At 46.4% G+C, this 25,739-nt stretch overlaps 1 protein-coding gene across 1 annotated transcript in view; it reads left to right on the forward strand.

Moving 5' to 3' along the window:
• nup155 (nucleoporin 155) overlaps positions 1-25,739 on the forward strand; it is a 276,126-nt gene that overhangs the window by 45,977 nt on the left and 204,410 nt on the right. The window contains exons 7-10 of the mRNA XM_078557216.1: positions 2,817-2,983; positions 3,522-3,627; positions 18,024-18,097; positions 19,248-19,339. Of these exons, the coding sequence (XP_078413342.1) occupies positions 2,817-2,983; positions 3,522-3,627; positions 18,024-18,097; positions 19,248-19,339 (439 nt within the window). The remainder of the gene's footprint in view (positions 1-2,816; positions 2,984-3,521; positions 3,628-18,023; positions 18,098-19,247; positions 19,340-25,739) is intronic.

Here is a 25,739-nt window from a genome sequence, read left to right on the forward strand (position 1 = left end):
CCCTTTCACCCTAAAGTCATGTCCTCTCGTGTTTATTTCTCCTAATCTAAGTGGAAAGAGCCTACTCGCGTTTACTCTGTCTATACCCCTCACAATTTTGTAAACTTCTATCAAATCTCCCCTCATTCTTCTACGCTCCAAGGAATAAAGTCCTAACCTGTTTAATCTTTCCCTGTAACTCAACTCCTTAAGACCCGGCAACATCCTAGTAAATCTTCTCTGCACTCTCTCAATCTTACTGATGTCCTTCCTGTGGTTAGGCGACCAGAACTGCACACAATACTCCAAAGTTGGCCTCACCAATGTCTTTTACAACCTCACCATAACATCCCAACTCCTATACTCAATACTTTGATTCATGAAGGCCAGTATGCCAAAAGCTTTCTTTACAACCCTGTCTACCTGTGACGCCACTTTCAGGGAATTATGTATCTGAACTCCCAGATCTCTTTGTTCCTCTGCACTTCTCAGTGCCCTACCATTTACTGTGTATGTCCTGTCCTATCTTGGTTTGACCTTCCAAAATGTAACACCTCACACTTTTCCGCTTTAAATTCCATCTGCCATTTTCTGGCCCATTTTTCCAGTTGGTCCAGATCTCTCTGCAAGCTTTGAAAGTCTTCCTCGCTGTCCACAATGCCTCCAATCTTAGTGTCATCAGCAAACTTGCTGATCCAATTCACCACATTATCATCCAAATCATTGATATAGACAACAAACAACAATGGTCCCAGTACAGATCCCTGAGGCACACCACTAGTCACAGACCTTCAGTCTGAGAAGCAATCATCCACTACCACTCTCTGTCTTCTCCCACACAGCCAATTTCGAATCCAGTTTACAACCTCTCCACGGATACCAAGTGTCTGAACCTTCTGAACTAACCTCCCATGTGGGACCTTGTCAAAGGCCTTACTAAAGTCCATGTAGACAACATCCACAGCCTTTCCTTCATCTACTTTCTTGGTAACCTCCTCGAAAAATTCTACAAGCTTCGTTGAACACGACCTACCACGCACAAAGCCATGCTGACTATCCTTAATCAGCCCTTGGCTGTCCAAATAATTATATATCCGATCTCTCAGAACACCTTCCAATAATTTACCTACTACTGACGTCAGGCACACTGGCCTGTAATTACCTGGTTTACTTTTGGAGCCTTTTTTAAACAACGGAACAACATGAGCTACCCTCCAATCCTCCGGCACCTCACCCGTGGCTAAGGACATTCTAAATATTTCTGCCAGGGCCCCTGCAATTTCTACACTAGTCTCCCTCAAGGTCCGAGGGAATATCATGTCAGGCCCGGGGGATTTATCTACCTTTATTCGCTGCAAGGCAGCAAGCACCTCCTCCTCTATAATCTCTATATGTTCCATGAAACTACTGCTTGTTTCCCTTCCTTCCTTATACACTATGCCAGTTTCCTGAGTAAATACTGTTGCAAAAAAACTGTTTAAGATCTCCCCCATCTCGTGAGGCTCCACACATAGACGACCACTCTGATCTTCAAGGGGATCAATTGTGTCCCTTACTATCCTTTTACTCTTGTATACTTGTAGAAACCCTTCGGGTTTACCTTCACATTATCTGCCAAAGCAACCTCTTGTCTTTTTGCCTTCCTGATTTCCTTTTTTAGTATTTTCTTACATTTTCTATACTCTACAAGTACCTCATTTGCTTCTTGTTGCCTATACCTGCTATACACCTCTCTCTTCTTCTTAACCAGATCGCCAATATCCCTTGAAAACCAAGGTTCCCTATGCTTGAAAATATACCGCAATTCCTTCACTGTTGCGGGGTCGAAATCCTGGAATTCCCTTCCAAACAGTATTGTGGGTGCACCTACACCACATGGACTGCAGCAAAACTTCCCTACTTTTATATTGTATTCCCCTTGCAATAAGTGACAACATTTACATTTACCTTTCTAATCATTTGCTGAACCTGCATACTAACTTGTTGCGATTCATGTACCAGGACACCCAGGTCCCTCTGTACCGTAGAGTTCTGCAATCTTTTTCCATTTAAGTAACATGCTGCTTTTCCAGCCTTCCTACCTAATTGCATATATATGTGCACTTGGAGGGAGTGCTGTGTCACTTTACGAGGATGATACCGGGACTCCAAGGGTTAAATTACAGGAGGGATTATACAAACTAGAGTGGTAATTCCTGGAATTCAGAAGTTGTAACTGATTGGTTGATTGAAGTTTTGAATATTAAGGGGAAAAGGAAAGATTGAAAGATAAACTATTTACACTCGATGAGTTAGGGACTAGGTGATGTTGTCTAATATTTGGAGCCAGACTTTTGAGGAGTGAAATTTAAAAAAAAAAATGCTTAGACGCACAAACGGTGGTAGAAGTTTTGAACTCTCTGACCCACAAATGGCAATTGATGTTAGATCAATTGTTAAATTTTAAATCTGAGATTGATGGACTTCTGTTATTGAAAAGTATCGAGGGCAATGTTGGGTATATGAGGTTAGGTTGCAGATCAGCTATGATATTGCTGAACACATTCGGGGTGTGTCAGGGTGGATGAGAAATGGCCAATCCTATGTTACAATAATTGCGAGAAAGATGCTGTATCCCGGGGTTGCTGAGAGCGGTGGGAGGCTCTGTGTAAGGAGCAAGAACTAAGAAGAGGTTTTCCCTCTTCTCTACTGTAGGGCTCACTGGACGTATTGTGTATCAGTAATTGCCAATTTCCCCTGAGTCTGGTTTTGTTTGAGCAGAGTTAGTGGTAACTGTTGAATAGTTGACTTTTCTGGATGGAGTGAGGTTTCACTGTTTCTCTTGCTCTTTTCCCAAGGGCTGGGAATCCTGAATGACAGCATGTGTGGAGGGATGCAACTACTGCCAGACCCCCTTTACTCCATTCCCACAGACAATACCTATCTGCTGGCAGTCACTGCCACAGACACTGGCCGTATATTCCTCGCTGGAAAAGATGGCTGTTTGTATGAAGTTGCCTATCAGGTAATTTTTTTTTCTTCCTACCCTCTTCCCTTTGCTGCACTGCATTTTATCAGAGCGTCAGGGTGGGATAGTGAGCGGATAGTGTGCTGGGCGATGTGGCGTGTCTGTGATGTGATGGCTGAACAAGCAGGGTGGTCTGGGTGAGTGGCCGGTGTGTTTGGGGTGGAATGGTGTGCGGGCGAGTGGGCGGGGTGGTGTGCGGGCGAGCGGGCGGGGTGGTGTGCGGGCGAGCGGGCGGGGTGGTGTGCGGGCGAGCGGGCGGGGTGGTGTGCGGGCGAGCGGGCGGGGTGGTGTGCGGGCGAGCGGGCGGGGTGGTGTGCGGGCGGGCGGGCGGGGTGGTGTGCGGGCGGGCGGGCGGGGTGGTGTGCGGGCGGGCGGGCGGGGTGGTGTGCGGGCGGGCGGGCGGGGTGGTGGGCGGGCGGGCGGGGTGGTGGGCGGGCGGGCGGGGTGGTGTGCGGGCGGGCGGGAGGTGAGAGTGATTGTGGTTGAGAGCCTTGACTTGCTTTTGCTTAACCATTTGATTTCCTTGGTTTTCTAGGCTGAGGCTGGTTGGTTTAGCCAACGATGTAGGAAGATAAATCACTCAAAGAGCTCTCTATCCTTCCTTGTTCCCTCGTTTCTGCAGTTCACCTTCTCTGAAGACGGTAAGTAAAATGAAAAGCTCAGTGTGGGTAAGCCAGAGTCAATGATGTCTCTGCAGTTTCCATTGACAGGCACGGGACATGATCACTGGCTTCAGTGTCTCAAGTCACATGACAAGCCAACTAAACTTGCTTTGATTTGCAAATCAGCTGGAGGCTGTAGCTTTTGAACTGGAGCACATTAGCACCACCTGGTGGAACAGTGACCACTCCATCTTGGAGAAATTGTGGCAATTATACACGAGGTTTGCTCGTGCATTGGAACTGCTGGGTGCAAAAATAGCGTATTTCATTCACCTGCCCTTGTAATCACATAAAATAATGAAACTTTGACTAATTACATCAAGTGACCTGTTTCAATGAATCTACAGACGCAGACATGAGGTAAAGGCAAAGAAAGACTTGCATTTCTGTAATGCTTTCACGATCAGGCTTGCTAGTGCTGTTGGGAGGAGTTTAAACTAATTCAGCAGGGGGAGGGGACACAGAATGTTAGCAGAATAGGGACACATCATAATACAGTAAAACAATCAAGTCAGAGGGAGTACAGCTGCATAGAGTTTCAAGGGAGTATGGCAAGGCTGGATGTCCTCTACTTTAATGCCAGGAGTATTACAGGTAAAACGGATGAGTTAAGGGTGAGATAAAAGCAAAAAACTGCGGATGCTGGAAATCCAAAACAAAAATAAAAATACCTGGAAAAACTCATCAGGTCTGGCAGCATCTGCGGAGAGAAACACAGTTAATGTTTTGAGTCCGTATGACTCTTCAGTTGAGGATGAGGATTGACGTGGAGTTGTGATATAGTAGCCATCACTGAGACGTAGTTGAGGAAGGAGCAGGATTGGCAGCTCAACATTCCGGGATATAGAATCTTCAGGCGAGACGGGAGGGGGTAAAAGAGGAGGAGGCATTGCATTATTAGTTACTGCAGTAAGGAGAGATAATATCTTGGAGGGGGCATCGAATGAAGCTTTGTGGGTAGAGCTTAGGAATAAAAAAGGGGCAACCACATTGTTAGGTGTTTATCATAGACCCCCAGATAGTCAACAGGAAATTGAGGAGCAAATATGTGCACAATTTGCGGAGGTGTGCTGGACCTAATTCTGGGGAATGAAGCTGGACAAGTGGCTGAGGTGGTGGTGGGGGAGCATTTTAGTGATAACAACCACAACATGGTACAATTTAAGCTTGTTATGGACAACGAAATAGACAAGTTGCAAAAAAATGTTTTGGATTGGGGGAGAGTGGATTTTAGTAAAATAAGGCAGGATCTGGCCAAGGTAGACAGGGAACAGCTGCTTGTGGGGAAATCTACAGAGGCGCAGTGGGGGACGTTCAAAAAGGAAATGGGGAGGGTACAGATTCAACATGTTCCCTCTAGGATGATAGGAAGGAGTAACAAGCCCTGAGAACCATGGATGACCAGAGATATTCAGGATACGATGAGAAGGAAAAGAGAGGCTTTTAGCAGATACAAGGGGTGCAAATCAGTGTAGGCATTAGCGGAATACAGAAAGTGCAGGGTGGAGCTTGAGATAGCAATTAGGAGAGCAAAGAGGGGATATGAGAAAGCTCTGGCTGGTAAAAGTAGGGAAAATTCCAAGATATTCTATAATTATATCAATGGGAAGAGAATAACCAGGGAAAGAGTAGGGCCCATTAGGGACCAAGGGGGCAATCTATGGGTGGAGCCAGAGGACATTGGTAGAGTGTTGAACGAATACTTCCCATCCGCCTTCACCCAAGTGAATGAAGGTATGGAACTGGGGAAGAGAGACTGCGAGGTTCTTGAGCAAATTGATACAGGGAGTGACAAGGTATTGGAGGTGTTGGCAGGCTTAAAAGTGGACAAATCTCCAGGTCCAGATGATTTGTGTCCCAGACTGCTGAGGGAGGCAAGGGAGGAGATCGCAGGGACTCTGACCCAAATTTAACAACTCACCAGAGGGTGAGGCTCCACAAATCTCCCCATCCTCCATGATGGGGATCCCAGCACATCAGCAAAGATAAGGGTCAAGCACGCGCAACAATCTTCAGCCATAAGTGCTGTGTGAATGATTCATCTCAGCCTCCCCCAGAGATCCCCAGCATCACAGATGCCAGTCTTCAGCCAATTCGATTCAGTCCACGTGATATCAAGAAATGGCTGAAGGCAATCGATACTGCAAAGACTTTGGGCCCCTGACAATATTCCGGCAACAGTACTGAAGACTTGTGCTCCAGAACTTGCCGCGCCCCTAGCCAAGCTGTTCCTGTAACACTGCAACAATGGCATCGCCCCAGCTATGTAGAAAATTGCCCAGGTATGTCCTCTACACAAAAAGCAGGACAAATCCAACCAGGCCAATTACCTCCTCCCCCACCCCCCCGTCCCCATCAATCTACTCTCCACCATCATTCAAGTGATGGAAGGAGTCATCAACAGAGCTAACAAGTGGCACTTGCTTACCAATAACCTGCTCACTGACGCTCAGCTTCTGACCTCATTATACCTTTGTTTCAAGCATGGACAAAAGGAACCAAACTCAAGAGGTGAGGTGAGAGCGACTGCCCTTGACATCAAGGCAGCATTTGACCGAGTGTGGCATCAAGGAGCCATCGCAAAATTGGAGTCAATGGGAATCATGGGAAGAAAAGTTTGTGCTGGTTGGAGTCATACCTAGCACAAAGGAAAATACAAACATACGAACAAGGAGCAGGAGTCGGCCATTCAGCTCCTTGATCCTGCTCCGCCATTTAATAAGATCATGGCTGATCTGATAGCAACCTCAATCTGCATCTCGCCTGCCCCTGATAACCCCCTTGCTTACCAAGAATCTATCCAACCCTGCCTTAAAATATTCAAAGACTCTGCTTCTGCTTCCTTTTCAGGAAAAGAGTTCCAAAGATTCATGACCCTGTGAGAGAAAATAATTTCGCATCATCTCACTTTTAAATGGGTGACCCCTTATTTTTAAACAGTGACCCCTAGTTGTAGATTCTACCTAAGAGGAAACATTCTCTCCACGTCCGCCCTGTCAAAACTCCTCAGGATCTTAAAGGCTTCAAGCAAGTCGCCTCTTACTCTTCTTAACCCCAATGGATACAAGCCTAGCCTGTCCTACCTTTCCTCATAAGACAACCTGCCCATTCCAGGTATTAGTCTGGTAAACCTCTGAACTGCTTCCAATGCATTTACATCCTTAATTAAATAAGGTGACCAATACTGTATGTAGTACTCCAGATGTGGTCTCACTTGTGTTCTGTATAACTGAAGCATAACCTCCCTACTTTTGTATTCAATTCTCATCACAATAAATAATAACATTCTATTAACTTTCCTAATTACTTGCTGTACCTGCATGCTAGTCTTTAGCAGTTCATGCACTAAGATACCCAGATCCTTCTGCATTTCAGAGCTCTGCAATCTTTCAGCATTTTGATAACATGCTTCCCTTTTATTCTTACTGCCAAAATGGGCAATGTCACATTTTCCCATGTTACACTCTGCCAGATCTTGCCCACTCACTTAACCTATCAATATATTTTTGTCGCTTCCTTATCTTCTCTTCACAACTTAGTTTCCTACCTATCTTTGTGTCATCAGCATCCCATCCCTTCATCCAAGCCATTTATATAAATTATAAACAATTGAGGTCCCAGCCCTGATCCCTGTGGCACACCACTCATAAAACATTGCTAACCTGAAAAAGACCCATTTATGCCTACTCCCTGCTTCCTGTTAGCCAGCCAATCTTCTATCCATGCCAATATGTCACCCCCTACACCATGAGCTTTTATTTTCCACAGTAACCTTTGATGTGGCACTTTATCAAACGCCTTCTGGAAATCAAAATACAGTACATTCACCGGTTCTCCTTTATTCACAACACATGTTACTTCTTCAAAGAACTCCAATAAATTTCTTAAACATGATCTCCCTCTCACAAAACCATGTTGACTCTGCCTGATTACCTTGAACTTATCCAAGTGCCCTGCTATAGCTTCTTTAATAATAGCTTCTAACATTTTTGCTTTGGCAGATTTTAAGCTAACTGGCCTGTAGTTTGCTGTTTTCTTCCTCCCTTTTTGAATAATCGAGTTACATTTGCTATCTTCCAATATAATGGGACTTTCCCCGAATCTAGAGAGCTTCAGAAAATTAAAATCAATGCACCATCTTTCTCACTAGCCACTTCTTTCAAGACCCTAGGACAAAGTCCATCAGGATTCTGGCACTTGTCGGCCCGCAGTCCCAACAATTTAGTCAGTAACATTTCTCTCGTGATTTGTAATTTTGCTGAGCTCTAACTGCCTCTGGGATGTTACTTGAATCCTCTGTAGTGAAAGCTGATGCAAAACATCTGTTTAATACATTTGCCATTGCCCTGTTTTCCATTATCAATTCTTCAGACTCACTTTTTATATGTTGTTGGAGGGCAGTCATGTCAGTTCCAGGACATTACTGCAGGAGTTCCTCAGGGTAGTGTTCTCGGACCAATCATCTTCAGCTGCTTCATCAATAACATTTCCTCCATCATAAGGTCAGAGTAGGAATATTTGCTGATCATTGCAGTCTTCACCATTTGCAACTCCTCAGACACTGAAGCAGCCCATGTCCAAATGCAGCAAGACCTGGACAATATCCAGGCATGGGCTGACAAGTGGCAAGTAACATTTGCACCCCACAAGTGCCAGGCAGTTACTATCTCCAACAAGAGAGAATCTAACCATTGCCCTTGACATTCAATGACATTGCCATCGCTGAATCCCCCACTATCAACATCATTGACCGGAAACAGAACTGGACTAGCCATATAAATACTGACTACAAGACCAGGTCATAGGTTAGGAATCCTGCTGCAAGTAACTCACCTTCTGGCTCCCCAAAGCCTGTCTACCATCTGCAAGGCACAAGTCAGGAGTGTGATGGAATACTCTCCACTTGCCTGGATGAGTGCAGCTCCAACAACGCTCAAAAAGCTTGACACCATCTAGGACAAAACAGCCCACTTGATTGGCACCTCATCCACTAACATTCACTCCCTCCACCACAGTAGCAGCAGTGTATATCATCTACAAGATGCACTGCAGAAACTCACCAACGCCCCTTAGGTAGCACCTTCCAAACCCACGGCTGCTCCCTTCGAGGAGGTCAAGGGCAGCAGATACTTGGGAACACCACCACCTGGAAGTTCCCCTCCAAGCCACTCCCCATCCTGACTTGGAAATATATTGCCGTTCCTTCACTGTTGCTGGGTTAAAATCCTGGAACTCCTTTCCTAACAGCACTGTGGGTGTACCTGCAACACATGGCCTGCAGCGGTTCAAGAAGGCAGCTCACCACCACCTTCTCAAGGGCAATTAGGGATGGGCAATAAATGCTGCCCCAGCCAGCGATGCCCACATCCCATGAATAAATAAATAATTTTTAAAATGTGCGAAAACTCCGAGGTCTGCTGGGACTTGGAGATCCTGACCCCTGCTCTTGTCTTTAAGTCTGCACAGGAGTGCTGCTTTGGACTGCATTAGAGTGCTTAAGTTGGAGCTTGGTGAGAAGAGGGCCTTTTAAGGCTTTATTTAAGGGTTACTTTCTTTCTAAAGGTTGGTCTTTCTATAATATAGCAATTGACTAAAAGTTGCCCTTTGGGTTGGGAGCTGGTGAGAGTTTGTTCAGCTTTAAAACAGGGATTTTCCAGCCTCTGCTTGCAGCTCCAGCTAGTCAATTGCATAACTGACTTAATATCAGGTTTTCAAAAGCTAGATTCAGACAGCATAAAAGCGGGCCATCTACAATGCTTCCTTGTCTGCACTGGAGTGCTGCTTTGAGCTGCAGGAGAGTGCTTAGTTGGAGTTTGGTGCAAGAGGGAGTTTGACCCCTCAATGTAGGACCTGGTGAGTATTTCTTCTGCCCTTAATATTCCCTGAACTAGAGGAAGTAAAAGTAAACAGAGTAATTTAAGGGTAACTCATGGCAGGGCAACGTGGCCAAGTGGAATGCTCCTCCTGTGCGATGTGGGAAGTCAAAGAACAAAGAAAAGTACAGCACAGAAACAGGCCCTTCGGCCCTCCAAGCCTACACCGATCATATTGCCCGTCAACTAAAACATTTTGCACTTCTGGGGTCCATATCCCTCTATTCCCATCCTATTCATGTATTTGTCAAGCTGCCTCTTAAACACCACTATCGTACCTGCTTCCACCACCTCCTCTGGCAGCGAATTCCAGACACTCACTACCCTCTGCGTAAAAAAACTTGCCCCGCACATCTCCTTTATAGTTTTCTCCTCTCACCTTAAATCTATGTCCCCTAGTAATTGACTCTTCCACCCTGGGAAAAAGCTTCTGACTATCTACTCTGTCCATGCCACTCATAATTTTGTAAACTTCTATCAAGTCGCCCCTCAATCTCCGTCGCTCTAATGAGAACAATCCGAGTTTCTTCAACCTCTCCTCATAGCTAATAACCTCCAGACCAGGCAGCATCCTGGTAAACCTCCTCTGCACCCTCTCCAACACCTCCATATCCTTCTGGTAATGTGGTGACTAGAATTGCACGCAATATTCCAAGTGTGGCCTAACCAAGGTTCTATACAGCTGCAGCATGACTTCCCAGCTTTTATACTCAATATCCCTGCCAATGAAGGCAAGCATGCCATATGCCTTCCTGACTACCTTATCTACCTGCGTTGCCACTTTCAGTGACCTGTGGACCTGTATACCAAGATCCCTCTGCCCGTCGATGCACTTAAGGGTTCTGCCATTTACTGTGTAATTCCTGCCTGTATTAGACCTTCCAAAATGCATTACCTCGCATTTGTCCGTATTAAACTCCATCTGCCATTTCTCCGCCCAAGTCTCCATCTGATCTATATCCCGCTGTATTCTTTGACGATCCTCTTCACTATCTGCAACTCCTCCAACCTTGGTGTCGTCTGCAAACTTACTAATTAGCCCAGTTACATTTTCCTCCAAATCATTTATGTATACCACAAACAGCAAAGGCCCCAGCACTGATCCCTGCGGAACTCCACGAGTCACAGCTCTCCATTCAGAAAAGCACCCTTCCACTGCTACCCTCTGTCTTCTATGACCAAGCCAATTCTGTATCCATCTTGCCAGCTCACCTCTGATCCCATGCGACTTTACCTTCTGTACCAGTCTGCCATGAGGGACCTTGTCAAAGGCCTTACTGAAATCCATGTATATAACATCCACTGCCCTTCCATCGTCGATAATCTTTGTCACTTCCTTGAAAAACTCGATCAAGCTAGTGACACTTGCGGTGTCTAGGGCAACAATGTGTGCAGGAAGCCTCTGAAGCTGCAACTATTCTAAATCCGCATTTCGGAGCTGACTGTGGTCACTGTTGAGCAGCCACAAGGATGAGATCTTCGTGGATAGCACATGCAGTGAGGTGGTCATGCTGCAGGTAAAGAGTGCACGGGCAGAAAGGGAATGAGTGACTGCCAGACAGTAAAAGCACTAGGCAGATAGTGCAGGAGTCGCCTGTGTCCATCTCCCTGTCTAACAGATTTTCCATTTTGGATACTGTTGGGGGAGATGGTTTCTCAGGGGAATGCAGCAAGAGCCAAGCCTATGACACCACAAATGACTCAGCTGCTTGGTAGGGGTGGGGTGGGGGGCTTAGAAAAAGGAGTGGGAGAGCAATTGTGATAGGGGATTCTTTTGAAAGGGAAACAGATAGACGTTTCTGCAGCTGCAGACGTGACACCAGGATGGTAAATTGCCCCCGTGGTGCCAGGATTTAGGATGTCACTGAGTGACTACAGGACATTCTGAAGAGGGAGGGTGAACAGCCAGAGGTCGTGGTCGATATTGATTGGTAAAATGAGGAATGAAAGCAGAATGTAGGGAGCTATGAAATAAATTAAAAAGCGGGACCTCAAAGGTAGTAATCTCAGGATTACTCTCTGTGCTATGTGCTAGTGAGATTGGGATTAGAGGAATTGACCAGATGAATGCGTGGCTGGAAAGATTGCACAGGACGGAGGAATTTAGATTCCTGAGGCAATGGGACCGGTTCTGGGGAAGAAACAATTATTCGGGATAGAATTAATAGTCACATGGAAAAATGTGGATTGATTCGGAAGAGTCAGCATGGAAAAGGATAATCGTATCTAACGAACTTGCTGGAGTTTTTTTGAAGAGGTAACAGATGGTTGATGAGGGAAATGCCGTTGATGTGGTGTATATGGACTTCCAAAAGGCATTCGATACAGTGCCACAGAACAGACTTGAGGAAAGTTTTAGGTCATGGAATAAATGGGACAGTAGCAACATGGATTCAAAATTGGCTCAGGGATAGGAAACAAAGATGGTTAATGGGTATTTTTTGGGCTGGAGGGAGGTTTTTAGTGGAGTTCCCCAGGAATCGGTATTGGAACCCTTGCTTTTCCTGATATATATAAACGATCTAGATCATGGTGTGCAGGTGACAATTTTAAAGTTTGCAGACGACACAAAACTTGGGAGAATTGTAGACTATGAGGAGGACACTGTGGAACTTCAAAAGGATATTGACACATGGGTGGAGTGGGCAGATAAGTGGCAGATGAAGTTCAATGCGGAGAAGTGTGAGGTGATGCACTTTGGTACAAAGAACATAGAGAGACAGTATAAAATAAAGCAGACTATTCTAAAGGGTGTGCAGGAGCAGAGAGACCTGGGTGTATATGTACCTAAATCACTAAAGGTGGCAGGACAGGTGCAGAGAGCTGTTTGTAAACCAAAAACAAAAATAGCTGGAAAAACTCAGCAGGTCTGACAGCATCTGCGGAGAGGAACACAGTTGACGTTTTGAGTCCGCATGACTCTTCAGATGATTAGGGTTATTTCGATTCTGGGTTATTTTCCCTGGAACTAAGAAGGCTGAGAGGTGACTTGATTGAGGTGTACAAAATTATGAGGGGAATAGATGGTGGACAGGGAAAAATTGTTTCCCTTGATGGAGAATTCTAGAACCAGGGGACATAGATTCAAGATAAGTGGCAGAAGGTGTAGGGGGGACGTGAGGAAGAACTTTTTTACGCAGAGGGTAGTGGGTGTCTGGAATTTGCTGCCCAAGTTGGTGGTAGAGGCAGACACTCTTAAACTCTTTTAAAAAGTACCTGGATCTGCACCTAAGTGCAGTAAGCTGCAGGGCTATGGGCCGGGTGCAGGAAGGTGAGATTAGAAAGGGCACCTGGGTGTCCTCAGGCTGGCATGGACAAGATGGGCCGAATGGCCTCCTTCTGTGCTGTAACTTTTCCATGGTTCCTCTCCTCAGATGCTGTCAGACCTGCTGAGTTTTTCCAGCTATTTTTGTTTTTGTTTCAGATTTCCAGCATCTGCAGTATTTTGCTTTTATGTTTGTATAGCATACAGTATTCTAGGCTTCATTAATAGGGGCATAGAGTAGAGGAGCGGGGAGGTTTTGATGAACTTATATAAGACACTCATTAGACCTCAGTTGGAGTATTATGTACAGTTCTGGGCCCACACTATAGGAAGGATGTGAATGCATTGGAGAGAGTGCAGAAGAGGTTTACATAGAAAATAGGAACAGGAGCAGGCCATTTGGCCCTTCGAGCCTGCTCCACCATTCATTATGATCATGGCTGATCATGCATCTTAATACCCTGCTCCAGCTTTCTCCCCATATCCTTTGATCCCTTTCACCCCAAGAGCTATATCTAACTCCTCCTTGAAAACATAGTATTTTGGCCTCAACTACTTTTTGTGGTAGTGAATTCCACAGGCTCACCACTCTCTGGGTGAAGAAATTTCTTCTCATCTCAGTCCTAAATGGTCTGCCCCTTATCCTCAGACTGTGACCCTTGGTTCTGGACTCTCCCACAATAGGGAACATCCTTCCTGCATCTACCCTGTCTAGTCCTGTTAGAATTTTATAGGTTTCTATGAGATCCCCCCTCATTCTTCTGAACTCCAGCGAATATAATCCTAACCGACTCAATCTCTCCTCATATGTCGGTTCTGCCATCCCAGGAATCAGTCTGGTAAACCTTCGCTATACTCCGTCTATAGCAAGAACATCCTTCCTCAGATGAGACCAAACTGCACACAATATTCCAAGTGTAGTCTCACCAATTGCAGCAAGACATCCCTGTTCCTGTACTCGAATCCTCTGGCTATGAAGGCCAACATACCATTTGCCGCCTTTACCGCCTGCAGCACCTGCATGCTTACCTTCAGCGATTGGTGTACGAAGATACCCAGGTCTCGTTGCACATTCCCCTCTCTCAATTTATAGCCATTCAGATAATTGCCTTTTTGTTTTTGCAACCGAAGTGGATAACCTCACATTTATCCACATTATACTGCATCTGCCATGCATTTGCCCACTCACTCAGCTTGTCCAAATCACACTGAAGCATCTCTGCATCCTCCTCACAGTTCACCCTCCCACCCAGCTTTGTGTCATCTGCAAATTTGGAAATATTACATTTAATTCCCTCATCTAAATCATTAATATATATTGTGATTAGCTGGGGTCCCAGCACCGATCCCTGCAGTACCCCACTCGTCACTGCCTGTCATTCAGAAAAAGACACGTTTATTCCTACTCTTTGTTTCCTGTCTGCCAACCAGTTTTCTATCCATCTCAATACACTACCCCCAATCCCATGCGCTTTAATTTTACACGCTAATCTCTTATGTGGGACTCTGTCGAAAGCTTTCTGAAAGTCCAAATAAACCACATCCACTGGCTCCCTCTCATCAACTCTACTAGTTGCATCCTCGAAAAATTCCAGTAGAATTGTCAAGCGTGATTTCCCTTTCATAAATCCATGCTGACTCTGTCTGATTATGCCACTGTTTTCCACGTGCTCAGCTGTTAAAAACAAAAAAACTACTGCGGATGCTGGAAATCCAAAACAAAAACAGAATTACCTGGAAAAACTCAGCAGGTCTGGCAGCATCGGCGGAGAAGAAAAGAGTTGACGTTTTGAGTCCTCATGACCCTTCAACAGAACTGAGTAAAATTAGGAGAGGGGTGAAATATAAGCTGGTTTAAGGTAGGGGGGTGCAGTGTGGTGGTGGGGAGAAGTGGTGGGGGGAGGGTTTGCGGATGGGGGGCTGGTTGTAGGGACAAGCAGGCAGTGATAGGAGCGGATAATCAAAAGATGTCACAGACAAAAGAACAAAGAGGTGTTGAAGGTGGTGATATTATCTAAGAGAACGTGCTAATTAAGAATGGATGGCAGGACACACAAGGTACAGCTCTAGTGGGGGTGGGGTGACATAAGACTAACAGGGCATAAAAGGTATAAATTTAAAAATAATGGAAATAGGTGGGAAAAGAAAAATCTATATAAATTATTGGAAACATGAGGGATGGAATTTCAGTTGAAATCCACGTGGGGTAAATTGGAGAAGGGAAGATGTGTTTGGTGGTGGCATCATGCTGGAGTTGGCGGAAATGGCGGAGGAAATCCCTCCTCCATCCCTACCCCCTTTCCGTTTTTTCCCCCTCCGCCATTTCCGCCAACTCCAGCATTATGCCACCACCAAACACATCTTCCCTTCACCCCCCCCGGCGGCATTCCATAGGGATCGTTGCCTCCGGGAGACCCTGGTCCACTCCTCCATCACCCCCTACTCCTCAACCCCCACCTATGGCACCTCCCCATGCCCACGCAGAAGATGCAACACCTGTCCCTTCACTTCCTCTCTCCTCACCGTCCATGGGCCCAAAACACTCCTTTCAAATGAAGCAGCATTTCACTTGCATTTCCCTTAACTTAGTCTACTACATTCGTTGTTCCCAATGCGGTCTCCTCTACATCGGAGAGACCAAACGTAAACTGGGCGACCGCTTTGCAGAACACCTGCGGTCTGTCCGCAAGAAAGACTCAAACCTCCCTGTTGCTTGCCATTTTAACACTCCACCCTGCTCTCTTGCCCACATGTCTGTCCTTGGCTTGCTGCATTGTTCCAGTGAAGCCCAACGCAAACTGGAGGAACAGCACCTCATCTTCCGACTAGGCACTTTACAGCCTTCCGGGCTGAATATTGAATTCAACAACTTTAGATCTTGAACTCCCTCTTCCATCCCCACCCCCTTTCCGTTTCTTCCCCCTCCCTTTTGTTTTTTCCAATAATTTATATAGATTTTTCTTTTCCCACCTATTTACATTATTTTTAAATCTATACCTGTAATGCCTTGTCAGTCTTTCCACCCCACCCCCTCTAGAGCTGTACCTTGAGTGTCCTGCCATCCATTCTTAATTAGCACATTCTCTTAGATAATATCACCACCTTCAACACCTCTTTGATCCTTTTGTCTGTGACATCTTTTGATTATCTGCTCCTATCACTGCTTGCTTGTCCCTACAACCACCGCCACCCCCACAGCTTCTCTCCCCCCACCACCACCACCCCCCCCCCTACCTTAAACCAGCTTATATTTCACCCCTCTCCTAATTTTACTCAGTTCTGTTGAAGGGTCATGAGGACTCGAAATGTCAACTCTTTTCTTCTCCGCCGATGCTGCCAGACCTGCTGAGTTTTTCCAGGTAATTCTGTTTTTGTTTTGGATTTCCAGCATCCGCAGTAGTTATTTGTTTTTAGATAGGGAGGAGCTGTCCCCACTCGTAAAAGGATCAAGAATGAGAGGGCACACATTTAAAGCGATTTGCAAAAGAAGCAAGTGTGATGTGAGAAAAAGGTTTTCCACACAACGAGTGGTTTAGGTCTGGAATGCACGGCCTGGAAGTGTGGTGGAGGCAGGTTCACCCGAGGCATTCAAGCCGACAGTAGATGATTATTTGAATAGAAACAATGTGTAGGATACGGAGAAAAGGCAGGCCAATGTCAAAATGATCATTTGGAGATCCGGTGCAGACATGATGGGCTGAATGGCAGCCTCCTGTGCCATTAAGATTCTGAGATACTGCGATGTTGTGACCAGAACTGTACACAAAATTCCAGCTGTGGCCTAACCAGCATTTTATACAGTTCCAACATGACATCCCTGCTTTTCAAGGATACTTGTCATTAACTGAGCTTAATCCTGGGTTATTAGGGAAACCCCTCAAGCTGTGACAAACACCCATCGACTGGCCGTGTCCTATGCAAATGCTAGCTTAAATACAAGTGCTGTATTCGTGACTCTCTCTCGACTGATAAATGCTTCCCGACATATGTTCCCCAGCAAGAAACCTGTGATAAATACTTACCCGTGCCAAGCGCAAAAACCTCTGAGACAGCCACAAATTCATCAATCATCTGAATAATACGTACAAATTAAGACTTTTCAAGAATAAGCTTCTATACAGTCTGATTTGATAATATAATCCTTATTAATTACACACGTGTCAATGCAGTGACGTCAAACACCAGGGATGGTGATGCGTTACCATGACACTGACACCCATTTACTGTTAGAGACACTGACCCCCGTTCGCTGCGTTAGTGACACTGACCCCCGTTCGCTGCATTAGTGACACTGACCCCCGTTCGCTGCGTTAGTGACACTGACCCCCGTTCGCTGCGTTAGTGACACCGACCCCCGTTCGCTGCGTTAGTGACACCGACCCCCGTTCGCTGCGTTAGTGACACCGACCCCCGTTCGCTGCGTTAGTGACACCGACCCCTGTTCGCTGCGTTCCGGCAACACCGACCCCTGTTCGCTGCGTTCCGGCGACACTGGCACCCGTTCGCTGCGTTCCGGCGACACTGGCACCCGTTCGCTGCGTTCCGGCGACACTGGCACCCGTTCGCTGCGTTCCGGCGACACTGGCACCCGTTCGCTGCGTTCCGGCGACACTGGCACCCGTTCGCTGCGTTCCGGCGACACTGGCACCCGTTCGCTGCGTTCCGGCGACACTGGCACCCGTTCGCTGCGTTCCGGCGACACTGGCACCCGTTCGCTGCGTTCCGGCGACACTGGCACCCGTTCGCTGCGTTCCGGCGACACTGGCACCCGTTCGCTGCGTTCCGGCGACACTGGCACCCGTTCGCTGCGTTCCGGCGACACTGGCACCCGTTCGCTGCGTTCCGGCGACACTGGCACCCGTTCGCTGCGTTCCGGCGACACTGGCACCCGTTCGCTGCGTTCCGGCGACACTGGCACCCGTTCGCTGCGTTCCGGCGACACTGGCACCCGTTCCCTGCGTTCCGACCGAGGAGCAGGAATAAGCCATTCGGGACATTGTCTGTCAGGTATGATTCCGTGAGTGTGACCATATCAGGCTGTTATCTGACTAGCCTGTGGAATGGCTGTCCCAATTTTGTCACCAGCCCCCAGAAGCAGACTTCGTAGAGTCAACATGGCTGGATATGCCATCGTCATTTCTGTTGCCTAGGTTGTTGCTGGATGGCTCATCCGGTTTTATTCTTTTCAACTTGCTGCACTTTTCCTTTGCATTTGCTAATTGTTTCCCTTTTTCCAGACCCAATCGTTCAGATTGCCATCGATAACTCAAGGAGCATTTTGTACACACGCTCAGAAAAGGGAGTCCTCCAGGTAGGATCATGCAGCGTGTTCAGCATTTATAGTGCCACTGTCGCAATTCACTGCATTACAGAGACTGATACCCATTCAATACATGACAGAGACTGATATAGGTTCACTGTTACAGAGACTGATATAGGTTCACTGTTACAGAGACTGATATAGGTTCACTGTGTTACAGAGGCTGATTTAGGTTCACTGTGTTACAGAGGCTGATATAGGTTCACTGTGTTACAGAGACTGACATAGGTTCACTGTGTTACAGAGGCTGATATAGGTTCACTGTGTTACAGAGACTGATATAGGTTCACTGTGTTACAGAGACTGATATAGGTTCACTGTGTTACAGAGGCTGATATAGGTTCACTGTGTTACAGAGGCTGATATAGGTTCACTGTGTTACAGAGACTGATATAGGTTCACTGTGTTACAGAGGCTGATATAGGTTCACTGTGTTACAGAGGCTGATATAGGTTCACTGTGTTACAGAGGCTGATATAGGTTCACTGTGTTACAGAGGCTGATATAGGTTCACTGTGTTACAGAGGCTGATATAGGTTCACTGTGTTACAGAGGCTGATATAGGTTCACTGAGTTACAGAGACTGATATAGATTCACTGTGTTATAAGTGACGCTGACGCTCATTCACTGCGTTACAAGTGACGCTGACGCCCATTCACGGCGTTCCAGAGACGCTGACGCCCATTCACGGCGTTCCAGAGACGCTGACGCCCATTCACGGCGTTCCAGAGACGCTGACGCCCATTCACGACGTTCCAGAGACGCTGACGCCCATTCACGGCGTTCCAGAGACGCTGACGCCCATTCAGTGAATGACGTTGACTGAGACATGCCGTTTCACCCTGTTATGGAGAAAGTCTGAAAGCTATTCTCTGTCAGGCTGTCCTTAATTCAAAATGCTCACTTCCACTCTTTCTGCTGCTGTACACTGCGAAAGCTTACTAAGTTGTTGATCGTTCCTCTTTGTACTCGTCTCTCCTTCATGTAATGAGCTCCGCCACTATCCTACATTTTTTATCTGTTCTGAGCCTGTATCTCCTGTTGAAAAGGGTGTGTTTGCTTCTGGATGTGTTTGTCCTGTTTGAGTACGTCTCCTGTTTTGACATTGTAAGTTGCTGATACTCACTCTTTGGTTTGCAGGTATATGATCTTGGTGTTGATGGCCAAGGGATGGGCAGAGTGGCCTCTTTATCCCAGAATTCCATAGTTTCTGCAGCAGGTAACATAGCCAGGTGAGTGTGTTACCTGCCGGTGTCAACTCTGGACTCGTGTTGCGTATGGTGTTATGACTGCTCTGAGTGTTAGTAATCATGGAGAACTTTGCCACATTTCTCAGAGGTGTCAACAAGCACTCCATGTACAATGTGAAACTTGGCTGACAGCCATGGTCACAATTTTGTAGGTTCAATTCCCATTGTAGGGGCTTGAGCAAGTAATCGACAGAGCACTGAGGAAGTGCTGCACTGTTGGAGGGGAAGTACTGACGGAGTGCTGTGCTGTTGGAAATGTCCATTTTGGATGACTTGTCAGGTGAGAGGCTTGGAGTGGAACTTCCAGGTGGTGGTGTTCCCATCCATCTGCTGTCCTTGTCCTTCGAGATGGATGTGGCTGTGGGTTTGGAAGGTGCTGTCAAGGGAGCCTTGGTGAGTTTCTGCAATGCACCTTGTAGATGGTACACACTGCTGCTAATGTGCGTTGATGGTGGAGGGAGTAAATGTTTCTGGATGTGGTGCCAATCAAGTGGGCTGCTTTGTCCTGCATGGTGTCAAGCTTCTTGAATGTTGTGGGAGCTGCACTCATCCAGGCAAGTGGAGAGTATTCCATCACACTCCTGACTGGTGCCTTGTAGATGGTGGACAGGCTTTGGAGAGTCAGGAGATGAGTTACTTGCCACAGGATCCCTAGCCTCTGACCTGCTCTTGTAGCCACAATATTTATATGGCTAGTCCAGTTCAGTTTCTGGTCAATGGTAACCCCCAGGATGTTGATAGTGGGGGATTCAGTGATGGTAATGCAATTGAATGTCAAGGGGCGCTCGTTAGATTCTCTCTTGTTGGAGATGGTCTTTGCCTGGCACTTGTGTGGCGTGAATTTTACTTGGCACTTGTCAGCCCAAGCCTGGATGTTGTCCAGGTCTTGCTGCATTTGGACATGGACTGCTTCAGTATCTGAGGAGTCGCGAATGGTGCTGAACATCCCCACTTTTGACCTTATGTTGGCAGGAAGGTCATTGATGAAGCAGCTGAGGACACGGCCCTGAGGAACACATGCAGTGATGTCATACAGCTATACAATTATACAGCACAGAACAGGCCCTTCGGCCCATTGTGCCTGTGTCAGTCATCAAGCACTTATCTATTCTAATCCCATTTTCCAGTACTTGACATAAGTAGTCCTGTATGCTATGGCATTTCAAGTGCTTATCTAAATACTTCTTAAATGTTGTGAGGGTTCCTGACTCTACCACCCCCTCACACAGTGTGTTCCAGATTCCAAACACCCTTTGGATGAAAACATTTTTCCTCAAAGCCCCGCGAAACATCCTGCTTCTTACCCTAAATCTATGACCCCTGGTTATTGACGCCTTCACGAAGGGGAAAAGTTTCTTCCCATCGACCTTATCTCTGCTCCTCATAATTTTGTTTACCTCAATCAGGTCCCCCCTCAGCCTTCTCTGTTCCAAGGAAAACAACCCAAGCCTATCCAGTCTCTCTTCATAGCTGAAACGCTCCAGCCCAGGCAACATCCTGGTGAATCTCCTCTGCACCCCCTCCAGTGCAATCATATTCTTCCTATAGTGTGGCGACTAGAACTGCACACACTACTCCAACTGTGACCTAACTAGTGTTTTATACAGTTCCAATATAACCTCCCTGCTGTTATATTCTATTCCTTGGCTAATAAAGGCAAGTATCCCATCTGCCTTCTTAACCACCTTATCAACCTGTGCTGCTGCCTTCAGCGATCTGTGGACATGTAGACCAAGGTTCCTCTGTACTTCCTAGGGTCCTATCATTGATTGTGTATTCCCTTGTTAGTCCTCCCAAAATGCACCACCTCACACTTCTCAGGATTAAATGCTATTTGCCACAGCTCTGCCCACCTTACTAGCCCATCTATATTGTTCTGTAATCTAAGGCTTTCCTCCTCGCTATTTATGACACCACCAATTTTCATGTCATCCGCGAACTTACTGATCATACCTCATATTCACGTCTAAATCATAAATGTACACTACAAACAGCAAGGGTCCCAGCCCTGATCCCTGTGATACACCACTCGTCACAGGCTTCCAACCACGAAAACAGCCTTCGACCATCACCCTCTGCCTCCTGCCACTGAACCAATTTTGGATCCAATTTGCCAAATTGCCCTGGATGCCATGGGCTCTTATCTTCTTGACCGTTCTCCTATGCGGGATCTTGTCAAAAGCCTTACTATAGTCCATGTAGACTATATCAACTGCACTGCCCTCATCTACACAACCAGTCACCTCTTTGAAAAATTCAATCAAATTTGTTAGACATGATCTCCCCCTGACAAAGCCACGCTGACTATCCCTGATTAATCCTCGCCTCTCCAAGCAGGGATTAATACTGTCCCTCTGAATTTTTTCCGATAGTTTCCCTACCACTGATGTTAGACTCACTGGCCTGTAATTACCTGGTTTATCCCTACGACTCTTCTTGAATGATGGTACCACGTTCGCTGTCCTCCAGTCCTCTGGCACCCCTCCTGTGGCCAGAAGGGATTTGAAAATTAGTGTCAGAGCCCCTGCAATCTCCTCCCTTGCCTCACATAGCAGCCTGGGATACATCTCATCTGGGCCTGGGATTTATCCACTTATAAGCCCATTAAAACTGCTAATACCTCCTCCCTTTCAATGCTAATTTATTCCTTTCCAATTTCTACACCTACATCGTCCTTCTCCATAGTGAACACAGATGAAAAGTAACCATTCAAAATCTCACCTACGTCTTCTGGCTCCATGCATAGATGCCATTTTGGTTCCTAATGGGTCCTACCCTATCCCTGGTTATCCTCTTGCCCTAAATATATATATAAAATGTCTTAGGATTTTCCTTTATCTTGCCCGCCACTGTTTTTTCATGCTCCCTCTTCGCTCTCATAATTACTTTTTTAAGTATTGCCCTACACTTTCTATACCTTTCTAGGGCATCGGCTGTTTTCAGCCCTCTGTATCAGCCATAAGCCTCATTTTTTTCCCTTATCCAATCCTCTATATCCCTTGACATCCAGGGTTCCCTGGACTTGTTGGTCCCACCCTTCACCTTTACGGGAACATGTTGGTCCTGAACACTCTCAATTTCCTTTTTGAATGACTCCCACTGGTCTGATGTAGACTTTGCCAAAAGTAGCTGTTCCCAGTCCACTTCGGCCAGATCCTGTCTTACCATATTGAAACTGGCCTTCCCCCAATTCAGGACCTTTATTTCTGGTCCATCTTTGTCCTTTTCCATAACTACCTTAAATCTTAGAGTTATGGTCACTATCCCCGAAATGCTCCCCCACTGACACTTCTACCACTTGCCAGCTTCATTCCCTAAGATTAGGTCCAGTACCGCCCCTTCTCTTGTAGGATGTGCTGGCTCAAAAAGCTCTTCTAGATGCACTTTAAGAATTCTGTCCCCTTTAAGCCTTTCACACTAAGACTCTCCCAGTTAATATTGGTGAAGCTGAAATCCCCTATTATTATTACCCTATTATTTTTACCCTTTTGAGATTTGCCTACACATCTGTTCCTTTATCTCCCCCTGATTGTTTGCAGCCTATAGTACACTCCCAGCAAAGTGATTGCCCCCTTTTTGTTTATCACAGAATCACAGTGCAGAAGAGGCCCTTCGGCCCATCAAGCCTGCACCAACACGTGAGAAACACCTGACCTACCTACCTACCTAATCCCATTTACCAACACTTGGCCCATAGCCTTGAATTTATGACTTGCCAAGTGCTCATCCAGGTACTTTTTAAAGGATGTGAGGCAACCTGCCTCCACCACCCTCCCAGGCAGCGCATTCCAGACTCTCACCACCCTCTGGGTAAAAAGGTTTTTCCTCACATCCGCCCTAAACCTCCTGCCCCTCACCTTGAACTTATGCCCTCTGGTGACTGACCCTTCAACTAAAGGGAACAGCTGCTCCCTATCCACCCTTTCCATGCCACTCATAATCTTGTACACCTCGATCAGGTCGCCCCTCAGTTTTCTCTGCTCCAACGTAAACAACCCAAGTTGATCCAACCTCACTTCATAACTTAAATGTTTCATCCCAGGCAACATCCTGGTGAATCTCTTCTGCATCCAGTGCAATCACATCCTTCCTATAATGTGGCGACCAGAACTGCACACAGTACTCCAGCTGTGGCCTCACCAAGATTCTATGCAACTCCAACATGACCTCCCTACTTTTGTAATCTATGCCTCGGTTGATAAAGGCAAGTGTCCCATGTGCCTTTTTCACCACCCCACTAACATGTCTCTCTGCCTTCAGAGATCTATGGATACACACGCCAAGGTCCCTTTGTTCCTCAGAACTTCCTAGTGCCATGCCGTTCATTGAATAATTCCTTGTCAAATTACTCCTTCCAAAGTGTATCGTCTCACACTTTTCAGGGTTAAATTCCATCTGCCACTTATCTGCCCATTTGACCATCCCGTCTATATCTTCCTGTAGCCTAAGACACTCAACCTCACTGTTAACCACCTGGCCAATCTTTGTGTCATCCACAAACTTACTAATCCTACCCCCCACATAGTCATCTATGTCGTTTATGTAAATGACAAATAATAGGGGACCGAGCACAGATCCCTGTGGTACGCCACTGGAACCTGGCTTCCAGTCACTGAAGCATCCTTCTGTCATCACCCTCTGTCTCCTACAACTAAGCCAATTTTGAATCCACCTTATCAAATTACCCTGTATCCCATGTGCCTTTGCCTTCTTTATAAGTCTCTCATATGGGACCTTGTCAAAGGCTTTGCTGAAATCCATATAAACTACATCAACTGCACTACCCTCATCTACACACCTGGTCACCTCCTCAAAAACTTCAATCAAATTTGTTAGGCATGACCTCCCTTTGACAAAGCCATGCTGACTATCCCTGATTAAACCTTGCATCTCCAAGTGGAGATAGATTCACTTCTTCAGAATTTTCTCCAGTAGTTTCCCTACCACTGATGTGAGACTCACTGGCCTGTAGTTCCCTGGCTTATCTCTACAACCCTTCGTAAATAGTGGAACCACATTAGCTGTTCTCCAGTCCTCTGGCACCTCCCCTGTGGCCAGAGAGGAATTAAAAATTTGGGTCTGAGCCCCTGTGATCTCCTCCCTTGTCTTCCTCAGCAGTCTGGGACACAAATCATCTGATCCTGGCGATTTGTCCACTTTTAAGCCTGCCAACACCTCCAATACCTTGTCACTCCCTATATAAATCTGCTTAAGAACCTCACAGTCTCTCTCCCCAAGTTTGATACCTTCATCCTCATTCTCTTGGGTGAAGACGGACATGAAGTATTCATTCAACACTCTAGCGATGTCCTCTGGCTCCACCCATAGATTACCCCCTTGGTTACTTATGGGCCCTACTCTTTCCCTGGTTATCCTCTTCCCATTGATATACTTACGGAATATCTTGGGATTTTCCCTACTTTTACCAGCCAGAGCCTTCTCATATCCCCTCTTAGCTCTCCTAATGGCTTTCTTAAGCTCCACCCTGCACTTTCTGTATTCCACTAATGTCTCCGCTGATTTGCTTCCCTTGTACCTGCTAAAAGCCTCTCTTTTCCTTCTCATTGTAACCTGAATATCTCTGGTCATCCATTGTTCTCTGGGCTTGTTACTCCTTCCTAGTTCTTCTCATATCGCCTCATTTGAGGAACCTTCTAAGATGCCATCCATCCTCACTGCTGCAATTGACTCCTTGATTAATAGTGTAATGCCACCTCCTATTTTACACCATGCCTGAAGATTCCATGCCCTAAAATATTGAGCTGCCAGTCCTGCCCTTCCCTCAACCATGTCTCTGCGATAGCAACAACATCATATTCCCATGCGTCAATCAACCCCTCAATTTGTCTACCTTATCTGTAAGACTCCTTGCGTTAAAATAGATGCAGTCCAGCCTTGCATTATTCCTTTGTGCCTTAACAGGCCTATATTTGCTCTGCCTTCCAGACTGACTTAAATTCTCTTCCATATTTGGTTGTGCATCACCCCCGATTGTACCTTCACTCTGTATCCCATCCCCCTGCCAAATTAGTTCAAACGTCCCCCTTCAACAGCACTAGCAAATCTCTCCGCAAGGATGTTGGTCCTGCTCCGGTTCAGGTGCAACCCGTCCAACTTATAAAGGCTCCACCTTCACCAGAAACAGACCCAGTGATCCAGGAAACTGAAGCCCTCCCTCCTGCAACATCTCTTCAGCCACACATTCATCCTCTCTATCCTGCTATTCCTATACTTTCCAGCATGTGGCACAGGAGTAATCGAGAGATTACAACCTTTGAGGTCCTGCTTTTCAATCTGCTACCTAGCTCCCTAAATTCTTGTTTGCAGGACCTCATCCCTCTTCCTACCTATGTCGTTGGTAACCAATGTGAACCTCGACCTC

This window comes from Cetorhinus maximus, chromosome 2, assembly GCF_964194155.1.
Source record: "Cetorhinus maximus chromosome 2, sCetMax3.hap1.1, whole genome shotgun sequence".
NCBI classification, from domain to species: domain Eukaryota; kingdom Metazoa; phylum Chordata; class Chondrichthyes; order Lamniformes; family Cetorhinidae; genus Cetorhinus; species Cetorhinus maximus.